The 16,884-nt window shown below is 44.2% G+C and overlaps 1 protein-coding gene across 1 annotated transcript in view; it reads right to left on the reverse strand.

The window, feature by feature from the left end:
* Nucleotides 1-376: 376 nt before the first annotated feature.
* Nucleotides 377-16,884, reverse strand: part of efhd2 (EF-hand domain family, member D2) — a 74,069-nt gene continuing 57,561 nt past the window's right edge. Inside the window, exon 4 of the mRNA XM_078170351.1 lies at nt 377-460. Within this exon, the coding sequence (XP_078026477.1) occupies nt 392-460 (69 nt within the window). The 3' untranslated portion in view covers nt 377-391. The remainder of the gene's footprint in view (nt 461-16,884) is intronic.

The following is a 16,884-nucleotide window of genomic DNA, read 5'->3' on the forward strand; positions in this document are numbered from 1 at the left end:
AACCTCTTCTTGTCCCTCATACTTTGAGCTAGAGACACCATGTCAACTTTTAAAGAGTCAGAAGACCTTGAACTATTGGGCATGTATTCAGCTTCTACCTGATTCTCACCGATGTGAAGTGGATTGAGCTAGTCTCTCCTCTTTCTTGGGTTGATAATCATCTTCTTAGTATTCTCTGCATTTAAGGAGAAATTATTTGTGTGGCATCAGGACACCAGCTGAGCCACCTCCTCCCTGTAGTCTGTCTCCACCCCACCAGTGATCAGTCCGATGACTGTTGTGTCATCCGCAAACTTGATGATGGTGGTGTTGCACTGGGTGGAGGCACAATCATAGGTGAAGAGGGTGTAAAGAAGAGGACTCAGCAAACAGCCCTGGGGGGTCCCTGTGCTCACCGTGCTTGTGCCTGGTACCAACTCTGACTGTCTGGGGTCTGTCTGTGAGGAAATCCCGAACCCAGCTGCAGAGGGAAGGTGTCAGTCCAGATGTCACATTTACATGTCTGAATGTTGTCATTATATACTCAGATTCAATATTTAAGTCATTTACCATCACAGTAACAGCGTGATATACATTAGTACCTGTAAACACTCGTAAAAATATTTGTATATATTTTTCTACTCTTCATATATTTTATTTTATCTTGTTTTTTATATGCCTTCTTTGCACCAAAGTGGACAGTATCCCAATTTTGTTGTGCTGTGGTACACAAGTATGACTGTACAATGACAATAAACATTTATCGTATCTTATTTTAAAACTTTTGAACAAATAAGAAAATAATTTAATCTTCCGCAGACAGATTTCTATAAATATTTACAAGTTAGACATTTCTTACACAAAAAAATGTTCTTATTAAGATTCAAGCTGTTGATGTTGTTGATGAATCTACAAATAAATAACTCAATGGGCAAAATTATCTCCAGTATGTATAGTGCATTTTTGAGTATGGATAAGCCCCTCTATATTAAATCCAATAAGAAAATAAGCTACAGTTACCGGAACCAATCCCCAATGAGACCTGGAATATGATCTGTTCAGGGTCTCACATGGTCACCAGATCAAATACATGGAGAGAATGCAGATGGAAACTTATTGTACACTTCTTTAGACTACCTCATATAACATGTAAATTTGATACTTCTGTGTATGGTGCTTGCTGGAGGGCATGCAGAGAAAAGCTTAAGACTTATTGGGACAACAAATATGTAACGCTCAGGGATGTTTTTGGTACTGACTTGCCCAGGGACTCCATTGTAGCACTACTCGGAGTAATACTTAGATGGTATTGAAGGACAGGCTCATACTTACCTTCTCCAGATTCTATTAACTGCAGCTATCAAATGTATCACTATTTGCTGGCTGGTTACAAAAACTATGGGAATTGTACTGTATGGAAAAGATCGTTTGGGTACTTTGTAACCTTGGATCTCTGAGTTAGGAGATTATGTCCCCACCCAGTAGTTATAACTATGGGAATTATCCCCATCTGGGGTAATCGTCAAGGAAAATTAATAATCTTTAAGACACACCACTTTATGTGGCTGGCATGTGCCAGGCAATAAAAGCCCCACCTTGCGCATGCACCCACTGATTAACACTGATTGGAACGGGTACCAAACGGCCTTGAGCCTGGGGAGATAATCTCCTCACTCAGAGAACCAAGGTTAGAAATTACATTCTCTATCGTATCGAGATTATCTTCCCTCCCTGTACTGTAGTTAGTCATAACTTTAGGAACACACCGTGAGGGGCCCCAGGAGACAGAGCAGATGCAGGTACACAAGCCCTGCCCTGGTATTCGAATGAGACGTCCCCGCCACCAGGTGCATTAACAACAGGGAATACCCAATAGGTGTGTAAATACGAAAAAACACCAATAAACTATAAACAAAAGCACAACATCTTCCGCATTCAACGGACGGTGACACCGCAGACGCTGTGTGCCACTGTAGCCATGCACAGGGGCCAGACGTAACTATAAGCACGAGTAACTCCGCCAGACTAAGGGGTTGGGTGCAGGAAGCCCGCTCAGTTGGCCAGCCTGCTGCCAGGCCACTGACAATAATATGTGGCCTGCCACGAGAAACCCAGCAACAAGTCGGCCTGGCACAAGTCGAAAAAAAAGAAAAAAAGATTTTCATTTTTTTGCAGAATGTGTAAGTTGAAATCATGAAGAAGCCACTCCATGTTTCAAATAACAGTATTGGTGGCCTTAAAACCATAAACTTTGTATTTGAATTTGGGTTGTTTTAGAGGAAATGCTCGGATCCTAGTTGGGGGTGCGGCGATAACAACAGTAAATTTGCATAGTGGCTTTCTTTGGCTATTCACGTGCTTTTGTTCTTTTTTCGGCCAATCAGCTGAACCACATGGCTACTTATGCAGCCAGCCGCTCCTGCATAAGGAACTGCTACTTCTGAAGATTTTATTTGCCTTAAAGTCTGTACATTGGCCGGATGGTGGATGGCTGATCTTGTGTCTTTGACCGGCGGATTTTAAGCTTTTAGGGACACCTGTGTGACTGGTGCCGACACAGCAACACCAAACTACTTTAGCGTTTCGCTAACTTTTAGCAATATACTAGTTTTTTCTCCATTCTACAACCGGATCGACCACAATGATACTGTCTGCCTGAGAGGGAAAGACCCTGTGAACACTTCGGCCACCCCAGAACCCATTTTTACACCTTCTGTGCTGTTTTCTGGACACTGGACTGACTGCAGCTGTGGACAGCGGACACCCATTCATCTCAACGGGCCCAGTGCTTGGGCCCGCGCCGATAAGTCCCACTTTCTACTGGATCCAAACCACCCTGACCCAAGACCTACATTTAAAATTCTAACTGTTTAATGTGTGTACTTTGACCGGATGGCCGATCGTGTATTTCTGAGTTTTAGGGCATTTACTGTGGATTAAACGTACGTACGCACACACAGAGGAACACAAAACACACGTCTGTATACAGAATAGTACACCCCCAATGATCAACTTTATTCAGGGGCTTTTTGTAACAAAAGAATTTCCATTTCAATGAAGTACATTCTGATTCTGATCAGTCCACTAAAGTGCTTAAGGAAAATAACACTACATCAACATTAACTACATTGTTCAAACTACTACAATAGTTTCTGCCCTGCAGGCTAACAGATACCAGATGTCACTGAGAGCTAGACCAGTAGGGGGTAGGGCTTATCTACATGAGATGCAAATGAGCAGCATTGTGTTACCTGGCACTTGAGAATTCAAAATCATTCAGGCTGGATTTCTCAGTAAAGTAGTTTCAGGAGTGCCTGCATTCAAATGGCCACAACTTCTTAAAATATTTTCAGATTTCCATGTGTTAGACATCGTTGGAAAGCTTAGAAACTACACTTTCAGAAGCTGTAAATAACTCAAAATGCCTCTCGGGAGACTTGTTCCTGGTTTTTCCATGGCTGGTCACATATATGACATCACCCTGACTTGGTAAGGCGCCCCCCCCCCCCCCCCCAGCTCAGGGGCATGGAATTACATGGCTTACTGTGTGGTGGCACTCAGCACACGCTCGCCAAAGGAGGTGCCAACAGCCACCTTCAGGCAGTAAAATCTGGCAAATGTGGATGGACTTGACCATGTAGCAGGTGCACAGACCTCAGAGAGGGTGGCACCCTGCCACAAGGCCCACAAGGTAGCGACGCCTTGTGTTGAGTGTGCCCGTGCACAAAGTCTGTGAGTACTCTTGGTAGGAATGCAGGGTTTGGATGCAACACAACACCAGTGTCACTCGGCAGGAAACAACAGCTCTTATCCACTGACAGAGGGTGCAGTTCCCCCACTCTTTTGGCTGATGTCACTGTGAAGAGAAAAAACACTTTAAGAGACAGCCACTTAATGCTGACTGACTCCTGCCTGCAGCTGTCTCTGCGGACAGAGCCCCAGGCTGAAGAGATGCCTCTGGACTGGATGTATGTGTAGAAGGGCCAATGGCACCATTCGTACCAAGAGACACAGCCGCCACGTGGCCCTGGCACCCAGCCGAAAATGTGAGAGTCAGGACCCTTATGGGCCCAGTTCCCCACTATCAGACCCGCCAACCTAGACCAATAAGCTGGCTGTGGGCCCTGAGAAGGGGGTGGTGGACATCTGCCAAATGAATGGCAATGGGCTTCCCTTTGCCTAGCAGACATGCAGAAGCAGTTTATGCATGAAGCTGGATTATCACGAGCAGCACTGCATGCTCAGTTCCAAAACCAGAAATGGCACTCTTTAGCTATAGCAGTAGTGCTGCTAACTGTCTTTAGTTAGTTTCCCTGAGCCAACAGATGTGAGTGTGGCCACAGTATGGATTATTTTCTTTACCGGACAGCGGTACACTTCTACTGGAGGGAGATATCTTTGTTGTAATGAGGAAATGGAAAGCCTCTGCAAGTGCAAAACGGAAAACCAGCTGCACCTTGTGGTGGCTAACTGTGGAGGTAAGCTGCTCGCCATCCCCGACTCTATCGGGTTCCAGCAGGCAACTAAACCCTCGAGGAACATCACAAACTGCCCCCCGACTCTATTGGGTTTGAGCAGGCAACTAAACCCCCGAGGAATGTCACAAACTGCCCCTGCAACTACCTCTTAGAGGGACGCAGCATGCTGCCCCCTGACTGAGTCCGACTCGAGCGAGCTGCTATGCCTCCACCATGCGTAAATAGACAGCTTCAATAGACAGATATGGCACCCCTCTCAACTGTTTCACTCATTGTCTAAACGAAGGTAAGTGGACAAAACACTAAATTCCTCTCTCTTTTCTTTCTGCTCTCACATCAGCTCCAACAGGTGGAAATCAGTGGTGGGGCTTTCATAGCCTGGCGCAAAAAAAAAAGAAGACTGACACATCTACAAGCCCAGCAAGCAGTCATGAGTTTTAAACAGAAAAGGAGCAGTAAGAAAGGACAAGAGAGAAACCGACAGGAGGAAAAAGTAGCAAAGCTTTTTAAATCAGATACCTTTGGCTTTATTATAAACAGTTTGCAGTCGTGTGTGTGACTTATAACTAGTCACTATCTGGTCACTACCAGGGCCTGTTACAATAGTGTGCACTAGGGCCCATGGTAACTACCTTACCCACAGTTTTAGGGTGCCGTAGCATTGTTTCGACCTCTCATTGTTCCGACCTCTCATTAGTCCGGTGTCCCGTTGTTCCGATATGTGATTATTACTGTATTTGTGTACCATAGAGGATCAGCAACGCAACAAAAGTGTTGCAGCCACAGCCTGGCCTCCAGTTTTTTCCTTGTGTTTCCCCTACCCTTGTGTCCCCTGTGCTCCTCTGTCTGTTTCTCTGTGTCTGTCTCTGTGTGGTGGGCGTGGTGCTCCTCTGCTTCCGGCTCCCTGGTCACTGCTGATCTGACACACCTGTTCCAAGCCAGTCACCTGCAATCCATCAGCTCATCAGCCCTGCAGTATATCTACCCCAGTTTTCCAGCCGCTCATCGCCAGATTGTTGTTTCACTGCTGCGGTAGTACGCTTCAGGCCAAATCTATAGTGTTCTAAAGCTTTACTTCTCTGTGACTTTTCAGTGCTTAACTTAATTTACTCCTCGGCTGCAGATCCATCACCTGCTCGTCCAGCTGCCAGCCACTTACCTGCACGTCCGCCTCTCCACACCACTGCTGCCTTCATCTACTGTGGATCTCCTTGCCCTTGCCATCAGCCCTCCATCCAATACCCCCCTCTACAATAAAAGACCTTATATCAACAACACCCCTGTCCGTGTCCTGCCCTTGGATCTCCACCATTGTTTGTAACACAAAAGTAGGCTACTGGTCGAGATACAAGTGTCATAGAGAGAAGAGAGTGAAACACCATAACCTCCGGTTATTAACTCTGGGGTCCGGGTTGTGTAGGGAGCTTTCCGCGATGCTGAACGGCTCCTGGCGGGCGTATTTCTGCCTTGATGGTGCGCCGCGACCGGCTCTGGGTCAGCTGGGAAAGGCTTGAGGCAGAGCAGGCTCATGGCTTATGTGTTTGCCATTTTCTTTTTCATTTTAACCCACACCATGATCTTTTCCTAACCCTAACCAAGTGGTTTTTGTGCCTAAACCTAACCAGACCTTAATCACAGGGCATCATGATGATTTCAGAACAACGGGACTTCGGAACAATGGGTTTAATATGGTCGGAAAAATGGGCTGTCGGACCAATGGGCTGTCGGAAAAATGGGCAGACCCCCAGTTTTAGTTGTGCTGTCAAGAGATTAAAAAATGGAGAGAATAATTAATTATGATCTGTAATTAATTAATCTAATTAATCTCTTTTTTAATCTCATCTCAAAATTACTGAGAAAAGCTCTCAACTTGAGGTAGGTTCATTTAAATTCATTACATTATTGTGGCAGATGATCAAAAGATTGATATATATTACAAAAAGTGGTTTTATAAAGTCATATTTATTGTTTTCAATACTGTCCCGAATTTTTCGGCACAATCCCGAAATCCAAGCAGCTGTCCTGAATCCTGAATCCTGCCCTGATTGTCCCGAAAATTACACAGAGGTTGCTGGGGAGGTCATATACTTGCGTGCTAGGGCAGACAGCTTTTCATAGGCTCCTGAGTGAGCAGACCACCATTGCAGGGGACGGTCAAAAATGCTGATGCTGGGCTCTGCTCTGTAGCACTGCAGCTCTCCCACAACTCAAGCACAAAGAAGCCCAATCGTACACCTACAGACGGATTTTATAAAAGGCAACTCTGTGGCATACAGAAACAGTAAAGTTAGAGAGTAAAAATGAGATTAACGCGATCAAAAAACATAGCCGTTAAATATGGCTGTAATTAATTATTCGCAATTAACGTGATAATTTGACACCCCTAAGTTTTAGTGCTTATTATTTCATGCCTGCTGAATGACCTGTTCCTAACTGGTCTGTACTGTTGCGCTTTATTGTTACAGAACCACACACCTACACAACAGAACTGATGGACCTTTGCATTTGAAACTTGAATTTTACATTAGGTATGTCATAACCCGGCTCACAGGCAATGACAAAAATGGAGAGACACAGCGCAAACTCAAATACAAAAGTATATTTATTTAAATAAAGCAACGTAAATAAACATAATGCAGGTATCAATCAATCAATTTTATTTATAAAGCCCAATATCACAAATCACAATTTGCCTCACAGGGCTTTACAGCATACGACATCCCTCTGTCCTTATGACCCTCGCAGCGGATAAGGAAAAACTCCCCCAAAAAAAACCTTTAACGGGGAAAAAAAACGGTAGAAACCTCAGGAAGAGCAACTGAGGAGGGATCCCTCTTCCAGGACGGACAGACATGCAATAGATGTCGTACAGAACAGATCAGCATAACAAATTAACAGTAATCCGCATGACACAATGAGACAGAGAGAGAGAGAGAGAGAGAGAGAGAGATGCAGGTAATGACAGTAGCTTACAACAACATTATTGAAAGTAATAATATTATAGTTATAGTTCTGGCTACTGTGGTACAATATGTTGAAAGTATGTATTAATATCTGGCAGTATACATGTGTGACAATAGTCATATGTGTATAATAACAGTAGAAGTATGACTAATGATGGCAGCAGCAGCAGGAGGCATCTGGCAGGACCACGGCAGCAACACAACCACACACGTCACGCTGTCCAGGCACCGCTGTGATATGAGTTAATCTGAGAGATAGTGGAGCACAAAGGCTCTGGAGAAGAAGCCGAGTTAGTGACATCCAGAATGGCCGAGTTAGCAAGATGCAGTAATAGAATACGAGAGAGAGAGAGAGAGAGAGAGAGAAGGAGAGAAGGTGCCCGGTGTATTATAGGGGGGGTCCTCCGGCAGACTAGGCCTAAGTCAGCCTAACTAGGGGCTGGTACAGGGCAAGCCTGAGCCAGCCCTAAGTCAGGAGTGAGAGAGAGCAGCGTCAGGAGAGCACTGTTTGTATCTGTCCATGCACCGGGCCCAGGTGCTCGTGATCCAGATAATTAAGTACTAGCAAAAATTTAATTGAACAAAAAATCACAGAAGAATACTCATATACTAATATTTAATATTAATACTGTAAATACTAATACTAAAGGAAAATAAACAAAATTAACCAAGACTAACCTATTAATGCTAATGAGAAAAGAAACACATAACCTCCATCCTGCCAATGTCCTGCTCCTTCCCCACCCGTCCTCAGCCACCCCGGTACCTGGGAAGCAAATTAAGAAGACCTGCAGAGCAGCAACAGATCACAAACAGCATGAAATAACATTACAAACAATCATAGAAATGGCACGCAGCAACGCCAGAGCTCATGGCAGAGGACGGCACATAACACATCGGCGATAACATTATCGGTCCCCTTAATATGCCGAATATACAGATCACATGCCTGCAAAAACAGGGACCATCTCATTATGTTTGGGTTTTTCTGGTGACGTATGACAAAAACGCTGCTTTATCAACTGCGCGTCGCCCACATCAACGTCATGCGGAACCCACTCAGTGCGCAAAGGAACGTCAGCAACCAGACAAGGAAAAAAAGTGAGACAGCTCAGCATGCTCGGAGTCAGGCAAATGAGCAAGCAGCCTGTCCAAGCTACGCAAAGAATCTGAATTTTTTTAAGCAACCACACAGCACACTTTCATCAGGCTCAGGCACCCCATCCTCATGTGCACCAGCCACAAACAGAGGTGGATGTACAGAGGCTAGGCACGCCCCACCACCAGCCCGACAGGACTCACCATCACGGCCGCAACATGGCTTCAAAAGACCAACACGACACGGCTGTCTAGACTCTCTCCGACCTGGCGTCACAACGAAACCACTCAAGTCCGAAAGCCTCTCGGCGACAGCACCCGGACCAGTGTGCTTGGCCTGAAAAAGCGACCCCATAACAGGCACCAATGCCAAAACCCGGTCTCCAGGACTGAACCCCCGGCGATCATGAAGTTTCTTCATCTTACTCTGAGACAACTGCAACTTATCGCATGTCAAACCACCAGCTACAAACAGGCGGTGCCGAAACCTGTCAACAAAATCAATCAAGTTTTTCAGCCGTTCAGCCTCCGCCCAGTTATCTTTTAGCACAGCCAAAGGCCCTCTCACCACATGCCCGAAAACCAGCTCGTTCAGACCGAAACCAGCGCTCTCCTGTATGGCCTCCCGCACAGCCAGCACCAGCCAGGGGAGCCCCTCTTCAGATTTAGCAGGTGGCAACAGACTGACACAGTCCACAATCGAACACTCAAATGGTTCACTTACGGCAGGGATAGGTTGCAGAGGAGCAGACTTTACGCACTGATTCGGCTTGCCCATTAATTGGCACATAAGACAGGTTTTAATGTACGCTTCAACATCTCTTTTTACACGTGGCCAAAAGAAATGTTTCAGGATGTTCAAATAGTTTTTCCTGACCCCAAAGTGTCCACTCTCGTCGTGGGTAACCCTCAGGACAAGGGGACGAAATTTAGCCGGCACAACCAACTGAACAACAGCATCCCCCACACAATCACCACCCACCAGCCCATTTCTGAAATAACAGTCCATCCTGCAGAAAGTAGCCACCAGCTGCACTGTTTATCTCCGCAGCTGGCAGAACATGGTCAAATATGTCTTTAAGAGAGGAATCATCTGACTGCTCCTGCAACACCTCACCTTGTGGCGCAGACAGTGGAAAATAGGACAAAGACGGATCCTCGAAATCAGTGTCACCAAGCTTCCCGTCAAATAACTCCGGCTCAGCCTTACTCATTGCGCGTGTAACCACACAGGCTGGCAGCGCATCAGGCACCTCACTGGAGCTCACATCAGAAACACCATCAACCGGACAGGGGGTAACAACAGGTGAGGGAGGGATGTCAGCCCAAACTCTCTCAGCCCAGACCGTTGCCCAAAATACAATGAACCCCCTCAATAGGCAACGCTGGCCGCACCCCCACAGCTACCTCATCCTGCCACCAGCTTACAAGCAAGCATCACTATATGCAAAGGAACGGGTAAAACAGTCATCCCAATCCCGCGATTGAGGACAATGTCACCGCCGTCAGTCTTGGCGGACAAAGGCAGCACTGACTCAACCATAAAGGAGTCAAAGGCCCCTGTGTCTCTCAAGATGGTAACCGGGACTTTCACATCGCTACCCACAAGTGACACAAATCCACTCCTAATGAAAGGAGCGTATTCCTCCAAAACATCCGTATCACAGACAGGAGAAACCACATCAGAAACCAGCTCAGAAACATCGCCAGTAACCACAGGTGCAACAGCCCCTGCAGGCTTAACATTAGAGTTTCCTCTATGTTTAGACCGCAACACTGGACAATCGGCCTTCCAATGGCCCTTCTCATGACAGTAATTACAATTTTCACTGCTGTCAAAACTGTTTCGTGTTAAGTTCAAATTGAAATGAACCAGGCTTTCCAGAATGCCTCTGGTCAGCCACCACAGCACCGCGACCGCTCCCACACCAGCCAACATCATCGCAGCTGGGTGTGCGATCTCTGAAACTGCCTTTATGGAGCAGTACATACTCATCTGCTGACACAGCCGCATCAGCCACAGAAGTAACCTTCTGTTCGATAACATACGTAGCAATTCGACCAGGCAACATGTTTTTAAACTGCTCCAAAATAATCAGCTCACACAAATCATCAAAAGCGGTAACCTCAAGTGCAGCCAACCAACGTTTAAAATGTGCAGTTAGATCACGGCCAAATTCAGCATATGTTTGGCCACTTCTCTTTTTCCAAGATCGGAAACGCTGGCGATATGCCTCAGGTACGAGCTCATGAGCCTTAAGCACCGCAGATTTTATTTTGGCATAACTAGCACTATCAGCTGCACTCAACGATGAATACGCCCCTTGCGCTTTGCCCGTGAGGATGCACTGAAGCAGCAAAGCACAGTCGGCATCAGACCAACCCCTCGCAACAGAAACACGCTCAAACAACACAAAAAATGAGTCAGGATCCTTCTCGTTAAAAGGTGGTACCAGCCGCAGATTATTTATATCAAAGGGACAGGCCTGTCCTTCAGCCCCATTATCACCCTTACCCAGAGACTGACGATAACCCAGCTCCAGCTTCACTTTTTCTGTTTGCTGGCGGATCACCTCCAGCTCAAGTTGTTTTTTAGCTTCCATCTCAAACTTAATTTTATCATGTTCCATCTGTAGCAAGAGCAGCTCCTTTTGCTGTTCAAAAGTCAGCCCCTGCGCCTGGACAGGCACAGAAACAGCAGGTGGCGCCAAAGGCACAGGAACAGATCTAAAAATTCCCAGCTCCACGAGCTTTACTTTCAAAGCCACTTTAATCTCCCCTTTAACTTTCCTATCCCCCACGTCCACCGAATAATGATCAGCCAGTTTAATTAGCTGCTATTTTGTACATCTCTCCAATGCCTCCACTGACGGAGCCGCAACGAACACATCTAATTCAGCCATTTCCACTTACCTCTAGGACCAGACAACAAAAAAAAAAAAACACAAGACAACTTTACGCCCGGACAGGCTCAGGAGTACAGTGAAGTATCCCCGTGCACACAAAGAGGATCCTGGTTTGGAGATTCCCCGCTATCTAATCAACCCGGTCCAGGTGCTCATGATCCAGATAATTAATCAGCTGATGACCTCGGTAGAAAGACAACCAAACACATGTCACCAATTACATCATCACAACAGCATGTCAACCCGCTGAACCAACCCACACAGCCAAGTAGGGGCCATCACAGGTACAAAAATGATTTATGTGAATTGTACAATTCACATTGTAGCCTTTATCACTATGGACTAAGATAACAGGTAAATTTCCACCACTCACAGACTACACCCACCTTTCTTTGTGAAACATTTGGTGACATAAAGTTGCCCTTTCTATTCTCTCCTTTTTTCTTTTTTTCCCATTAATTTTTGAAACACATCTTTTCTTTTGGGGGCTAAGACGTGATGCTCCAATGGCACTCCTAACTAGGACTGGGTTCAAATGACCCACTCACTCTGACATCTCTCCACTTTGTGCATGTATAGGTCCTGTTTGTGCATGTGTGTGTCTTTCGGACCTGTGTGTTAATGACAACGGAGTGAAAAAATTGAATTTCCCCTCAGGGGGATTAATAAAGTATATAAAATAAAATAAAATTAAATTAATTAAAAAATAAATTAACAATATTTGCAGACATTAAATATATATACAGTACAGGCCAAAAGTTTGGACACACCTTCTCATTCAATGCGTTTTCTTTATTTTCATGACTATTTACATTGTAGATTCTCACTGAAGGCATCAAAACTATGAATGAACACATGTGGAGTTATGTACTTAACAAAAAAAGGTGAAATAACTGAAAACATGTTTTATATTCTAGTTTCTTCAAAATAGCCACCCTTTGCTCTGATTACTGCTTTGCACACTCTTGGCATTCTCTCCATGAGCTTCAAGAGGTAGTCACCTGAAATGGTTTTCCAACAGTCTTGAAGGAGTTCCCAGAGGTGTTTAGCACTTGTTGGCCCCTTTGCCTTCACTCTGCGGTCCAGCTCACCCCAAACCATCTCAATTGGGTTCAGGTCCGGTGACTGTGGAGGCCAGGTCATCTGCCGCAGCACTCCATCGCTCTCCTTCTTGGTCAAATAGCCCTTACACAGCCTGGAGGTGTGTTTGGGATCATTGTCCTGTTGAAAAATAAATGATCATCCAACTAAAAGCAAACCGGATGGGATGGCATGTCGCTGCAGGATGCTGTGGTAGCCATGCTGGTTCAGTGTGCCTTCAATTTTGAATAAATCCCCAACGGTGTCACCAGCAAAACACCCCCACACCATCACACCTCCTCCTCCATGCTTCACAGTGGGAACCAGGCATGTGGAATCCATCCGTTCACCTTTTCTGCGTCTCACAAAGACACGGCGGTTGGAACCAAAGATCTCAAATTTGGACTCATCAGACCAAAGCACAGATTTCCACTGGTGTAATGTCCATTCCTTGTGTTTCTTGGCCCAAAGAAATCTCTTCTGCTTGTTGCCTCTCCTTAGCAGTGGTTTCCTAGCAGCTATTTGACCATGAAGGCCTGATTCGCGCAGTCTCCTCTTAACAGTTGTTCTAGAGATGGGTCTGCTGCTAGAACTCTGTGTGGCATTCATCTGGTCTCTGATCTGAGCTGCTGTTAACTTGCGATTTCTGAGGCTGGTGACTTGGATGAACTTATCCTCAGAAGCAGAGGTGACTCTTGGTCTTCCTTTCCTGGGTCGGTCCTCATGTGTGCCAGTTTCGTTGTAGCGCTTGATGGTTTTTGCGACTCCACTTGGGGACACATTTAAAGCTTTTGCAATTTTCCGGACTGACTGACCTTCATTTCTTAAAGTAATGATGGCCACTCGTTTTTCTTTAGTTAGCTGATTGGTTCTTGCCATAATATGAATTTTAACAGTTGTCCAATAGGGCTGTCGGCTGTGTATTAACCTGACTTCTGCACAACACAACTGATGGTCCCAACCCCATTGATAAAGCAAGAAATTCCACTAATTAACCCTGATAAGGCATACCTGTGAAGTGGAAACCATTTCAGGTGACTACCTCTTGAAGCTCATGGAGAGAATGCCAAGAGTGTGCAAAGCAGTAATCAGAGCAAAGGGTGGCTATTTTGAAGAAACTAGAATATAAAACATGTTTTCAGTTATTTCACCTTTTTTTGTTAAGTACATAACTCCACATGTGTTCATTCATAGTTTTGATGCCTTCAGTGAGAATCTACAATGTAAATAGTCATGAAAATAAAGAAAATGCATTGAATGAGAAGGTGTGTCCAAACTTTTGGCCTGTACTGTATATATATACATATATATATATATATATATATATAAAACATATTGCAACTACAGTCCAAGCTACAGTACATAGCTTGGACCAATCAGCTAACTAAAGAAAAACGAGTGGCCATCATTACTTTAAGAAATGAAGGTCAGTCAGTCCGGAAAATTGCAAAAACTTTAAATGTGTCCCCAAGTGGAGTCGCAAAAACCATCAAGCGCTACAACCAAACTGGCACACATGAGGACCAACCCAGGAAAGGAAGACCAAGAGTCACCTCTGCTTCTGAGGATAAGTTCATCCGAGTCACCAGCCTCAGAAATCGCAAGTTAACAGCAGCTCAGATCAGAGACCAGATGAATGCCACACAGAGTTCTAGCAGCAGACCCGTCTCTAGAACAACTGTTAAGAGGAGACTGTGCAAATCAGGCCTTCATGGTCAAATAGCTGCTAGGAAACCACTGCTAAGGAGAGGCAACAAGCAGAAGAGATTTCTTTGGGCCAAGAAACACAAGGAATGGACATTACACCAGTGGAAATCTGTGCTTTGGTCTGATGAGTCCAAATTTGAGATCTTTGGTTCCAACCGCCGTGTCTTTGTGAGACGCAGAAAAGGTGAACGGATGGATTCCACATGCCTGGTTCCCACTGTGAAGCATGGAGGAGGAGGTGTGATGGTGTGGGGGTGTTTTGCTGGTGACACTGTTGGGGATTTATTCAAAATTGAAGGCACACTGAACCAGCATGGCTACCACAGCATCCTGCAGCGACATGCCATCCCATCCGGTTTGCGTTTAGTTGGACGATCATTTATTTTTCAACAGGACAATGACCCCAAACACACCTCCAGGCTGTGTAAGGGCTATTTGACCAAGAAGGAGAGTGATGGAGTGCTGCGGCAGATGACCTGGCCTCCACAGTCATCGGACCTGAACCCAATCGACATGGTTTGGGGTGAGCTGGACCGCAGAGTGAAGGCAAAGGGGCCAACAAGTGCTAAACACCTCTGGGAACTCCTTCAAGACTGTTGGAAAACCATTTCAGGTGACTACCTCTTGAAGCTCATGGAGAGAATGCCAAGAGTGTGCAAAGCAGTAATCAGAGCAAAGGGTGGCTATTTTGAAGAAACTAGAATATAAAACATGTTTTCAGTTATTTCACCTTTTTTTGTTAAGTACATAACTCCACATGTGTTCATTCATAGTTTTGATGCCTTCAGTGAGAATCTACAATGTAAATAGTCATGAAAATAAAGAAAACGCATTGAATGAGAAGGTGTGTCCAAACTTTTGGCCTGTACTGTATATACTGTAACCAACAAATCAGACACTTGACAAATACTCTGCTTAGTGATTCATTATTATTGTTAAAGTGATATACAAGGCTGGTGCTGAGCATATGTACAGTTTCCTACCATTAAAAGAAATGAGATAAGAATATTCCACTGCGTGCATTTCAGTGTTACAGGTCAACTGCAGAACTGGAGTCTTTCCACTGTTAAATTCTGCAGTTTTGATTCTCCACCTGTGTATGAAGCTCGGGTCCTGCAACCTGCCCTGGATTACAACCACCACCTTGGCAGATTACTCAAGGGAAAAGCAAATGGATCATTTGCATCACTTTACTATGCTTTAGAAGTCAACATGAAGGTAGGAATGTAGAAAGTCTGATCAAAAGTATTTTAAATTGAAGTATTCCAGTGGTGTTTATCAAAGTTAGAAAAATCATCCTAATGTACAAAAGCTTCACTGAAAACATTTGTTATTATTAATCTTAATTTAAACACTTTAACCCTCTATTAAGGTACCAGATGCTTTAAACATGTAATAGCTTTTAGCCCAAACATAACAGAAAAATTGATTACACAATGTTGGAGACATTTTTAAATAAAATTGAGTGACCTTTTCATATTTAGATGAACAGGGACCTTGGGGTCAGTGTTGAGCCATTTGCACACAAATCTATCTGCTGGACAAAATTTAAAATCTGACAAGATCCCAATTTGCTCAAATATAAATAAACAGTCTTTAAAAACTTGTATTTAGTAATATATCTAATGCTGTCCCAAATAACCACACAATTTACCACTGAAAGCAACACACAGCCTAAAATAATTACTCAGTAGTTTATTCTCAGTTTATTATTGCTGATAAAAAAAGAAATTAAAAAAAACCCCTGATCCTGGCCTGTGATACATTTCAGTAAATGAATGCTCTCCGTTGTGTTTAAAGGACACTCCCTGCCACAGCAACATCACTTCCAGACTCAGGGCCTCATCAATCAATCATATTCAATGCACAATAATAACAGTGCAAATGATAACTTGTACAATTACCTCAAATAGTAATCACAATATCTGCAGGAAGTTTATGTAGAACAAGTGATTTGGATGAATTCTGAGCCAGTAATTTCCTGTAAATTTTGCATCAGAGGTGGGTTTTCCCGATTTTTTTTTTTTAAATAACTTTTTATATGATTCTCTGGCTGTACTAGTTTATTATTATTATTATTATTATTATTATTATTATTATTATTATTATTGTTATTATTATTATTAGTAACAGTAACTCAATTCAATTTTATTTATAAAGCCCAATATCACAAATCACAATTTACCTTGGAGGACTTTACAGCAAACAACATCCCTCTGTCCTTGGACCCTCATAGCAGATAAGTAGAGTTTGGCCAGCTTGGTAAAACCAGCCTGATGATATGAGCTCAACATTCTGTTTTGCTTTCTGTATCAGTGTGGCTCCGCTGCCGCCCCAAACACTTTCCAGAAATTACAATCCAATCAGGGCCAATCAGGGATCTGCACCATAATTGACAATGTAAGCAGCCAATGAGAGAATGTGTTGCAGGCCGCAGCTTGCAGAAAAGTAATGGCGGCTTTCGCTCCACAGTAGGGTAAACACAGCAATAAGTGAGAGTCAGTAACAACAATTAAGTAGGAACAAGAGTATGCACTCAGAGTTTCTTGGAGATAAAGACATTTTTGCGACTGAGTTTGGCAAAAGTTTGATTTATCAACTGTCTGTTGATGATGAAGATGGTCCCTGGTGTTTTGTTATGCTGATTGGCTGAAGGAGTTTGTCTGTCAAAGT

This window comes from Epinephelus lanceolatus, chromosome 8, assembly GCF_041903045.1.
Source record: "Epinephelus lanceolatus isolate andai-2023 chromosome 8, ASM4190304v1, whole genome shotgun sequence".
NCBI lineage: Eukaryota > Metazoa > Chordata > Actinopteri > Perciformes > Serranidae > Epinephelus > Epinephelus lanceolatus.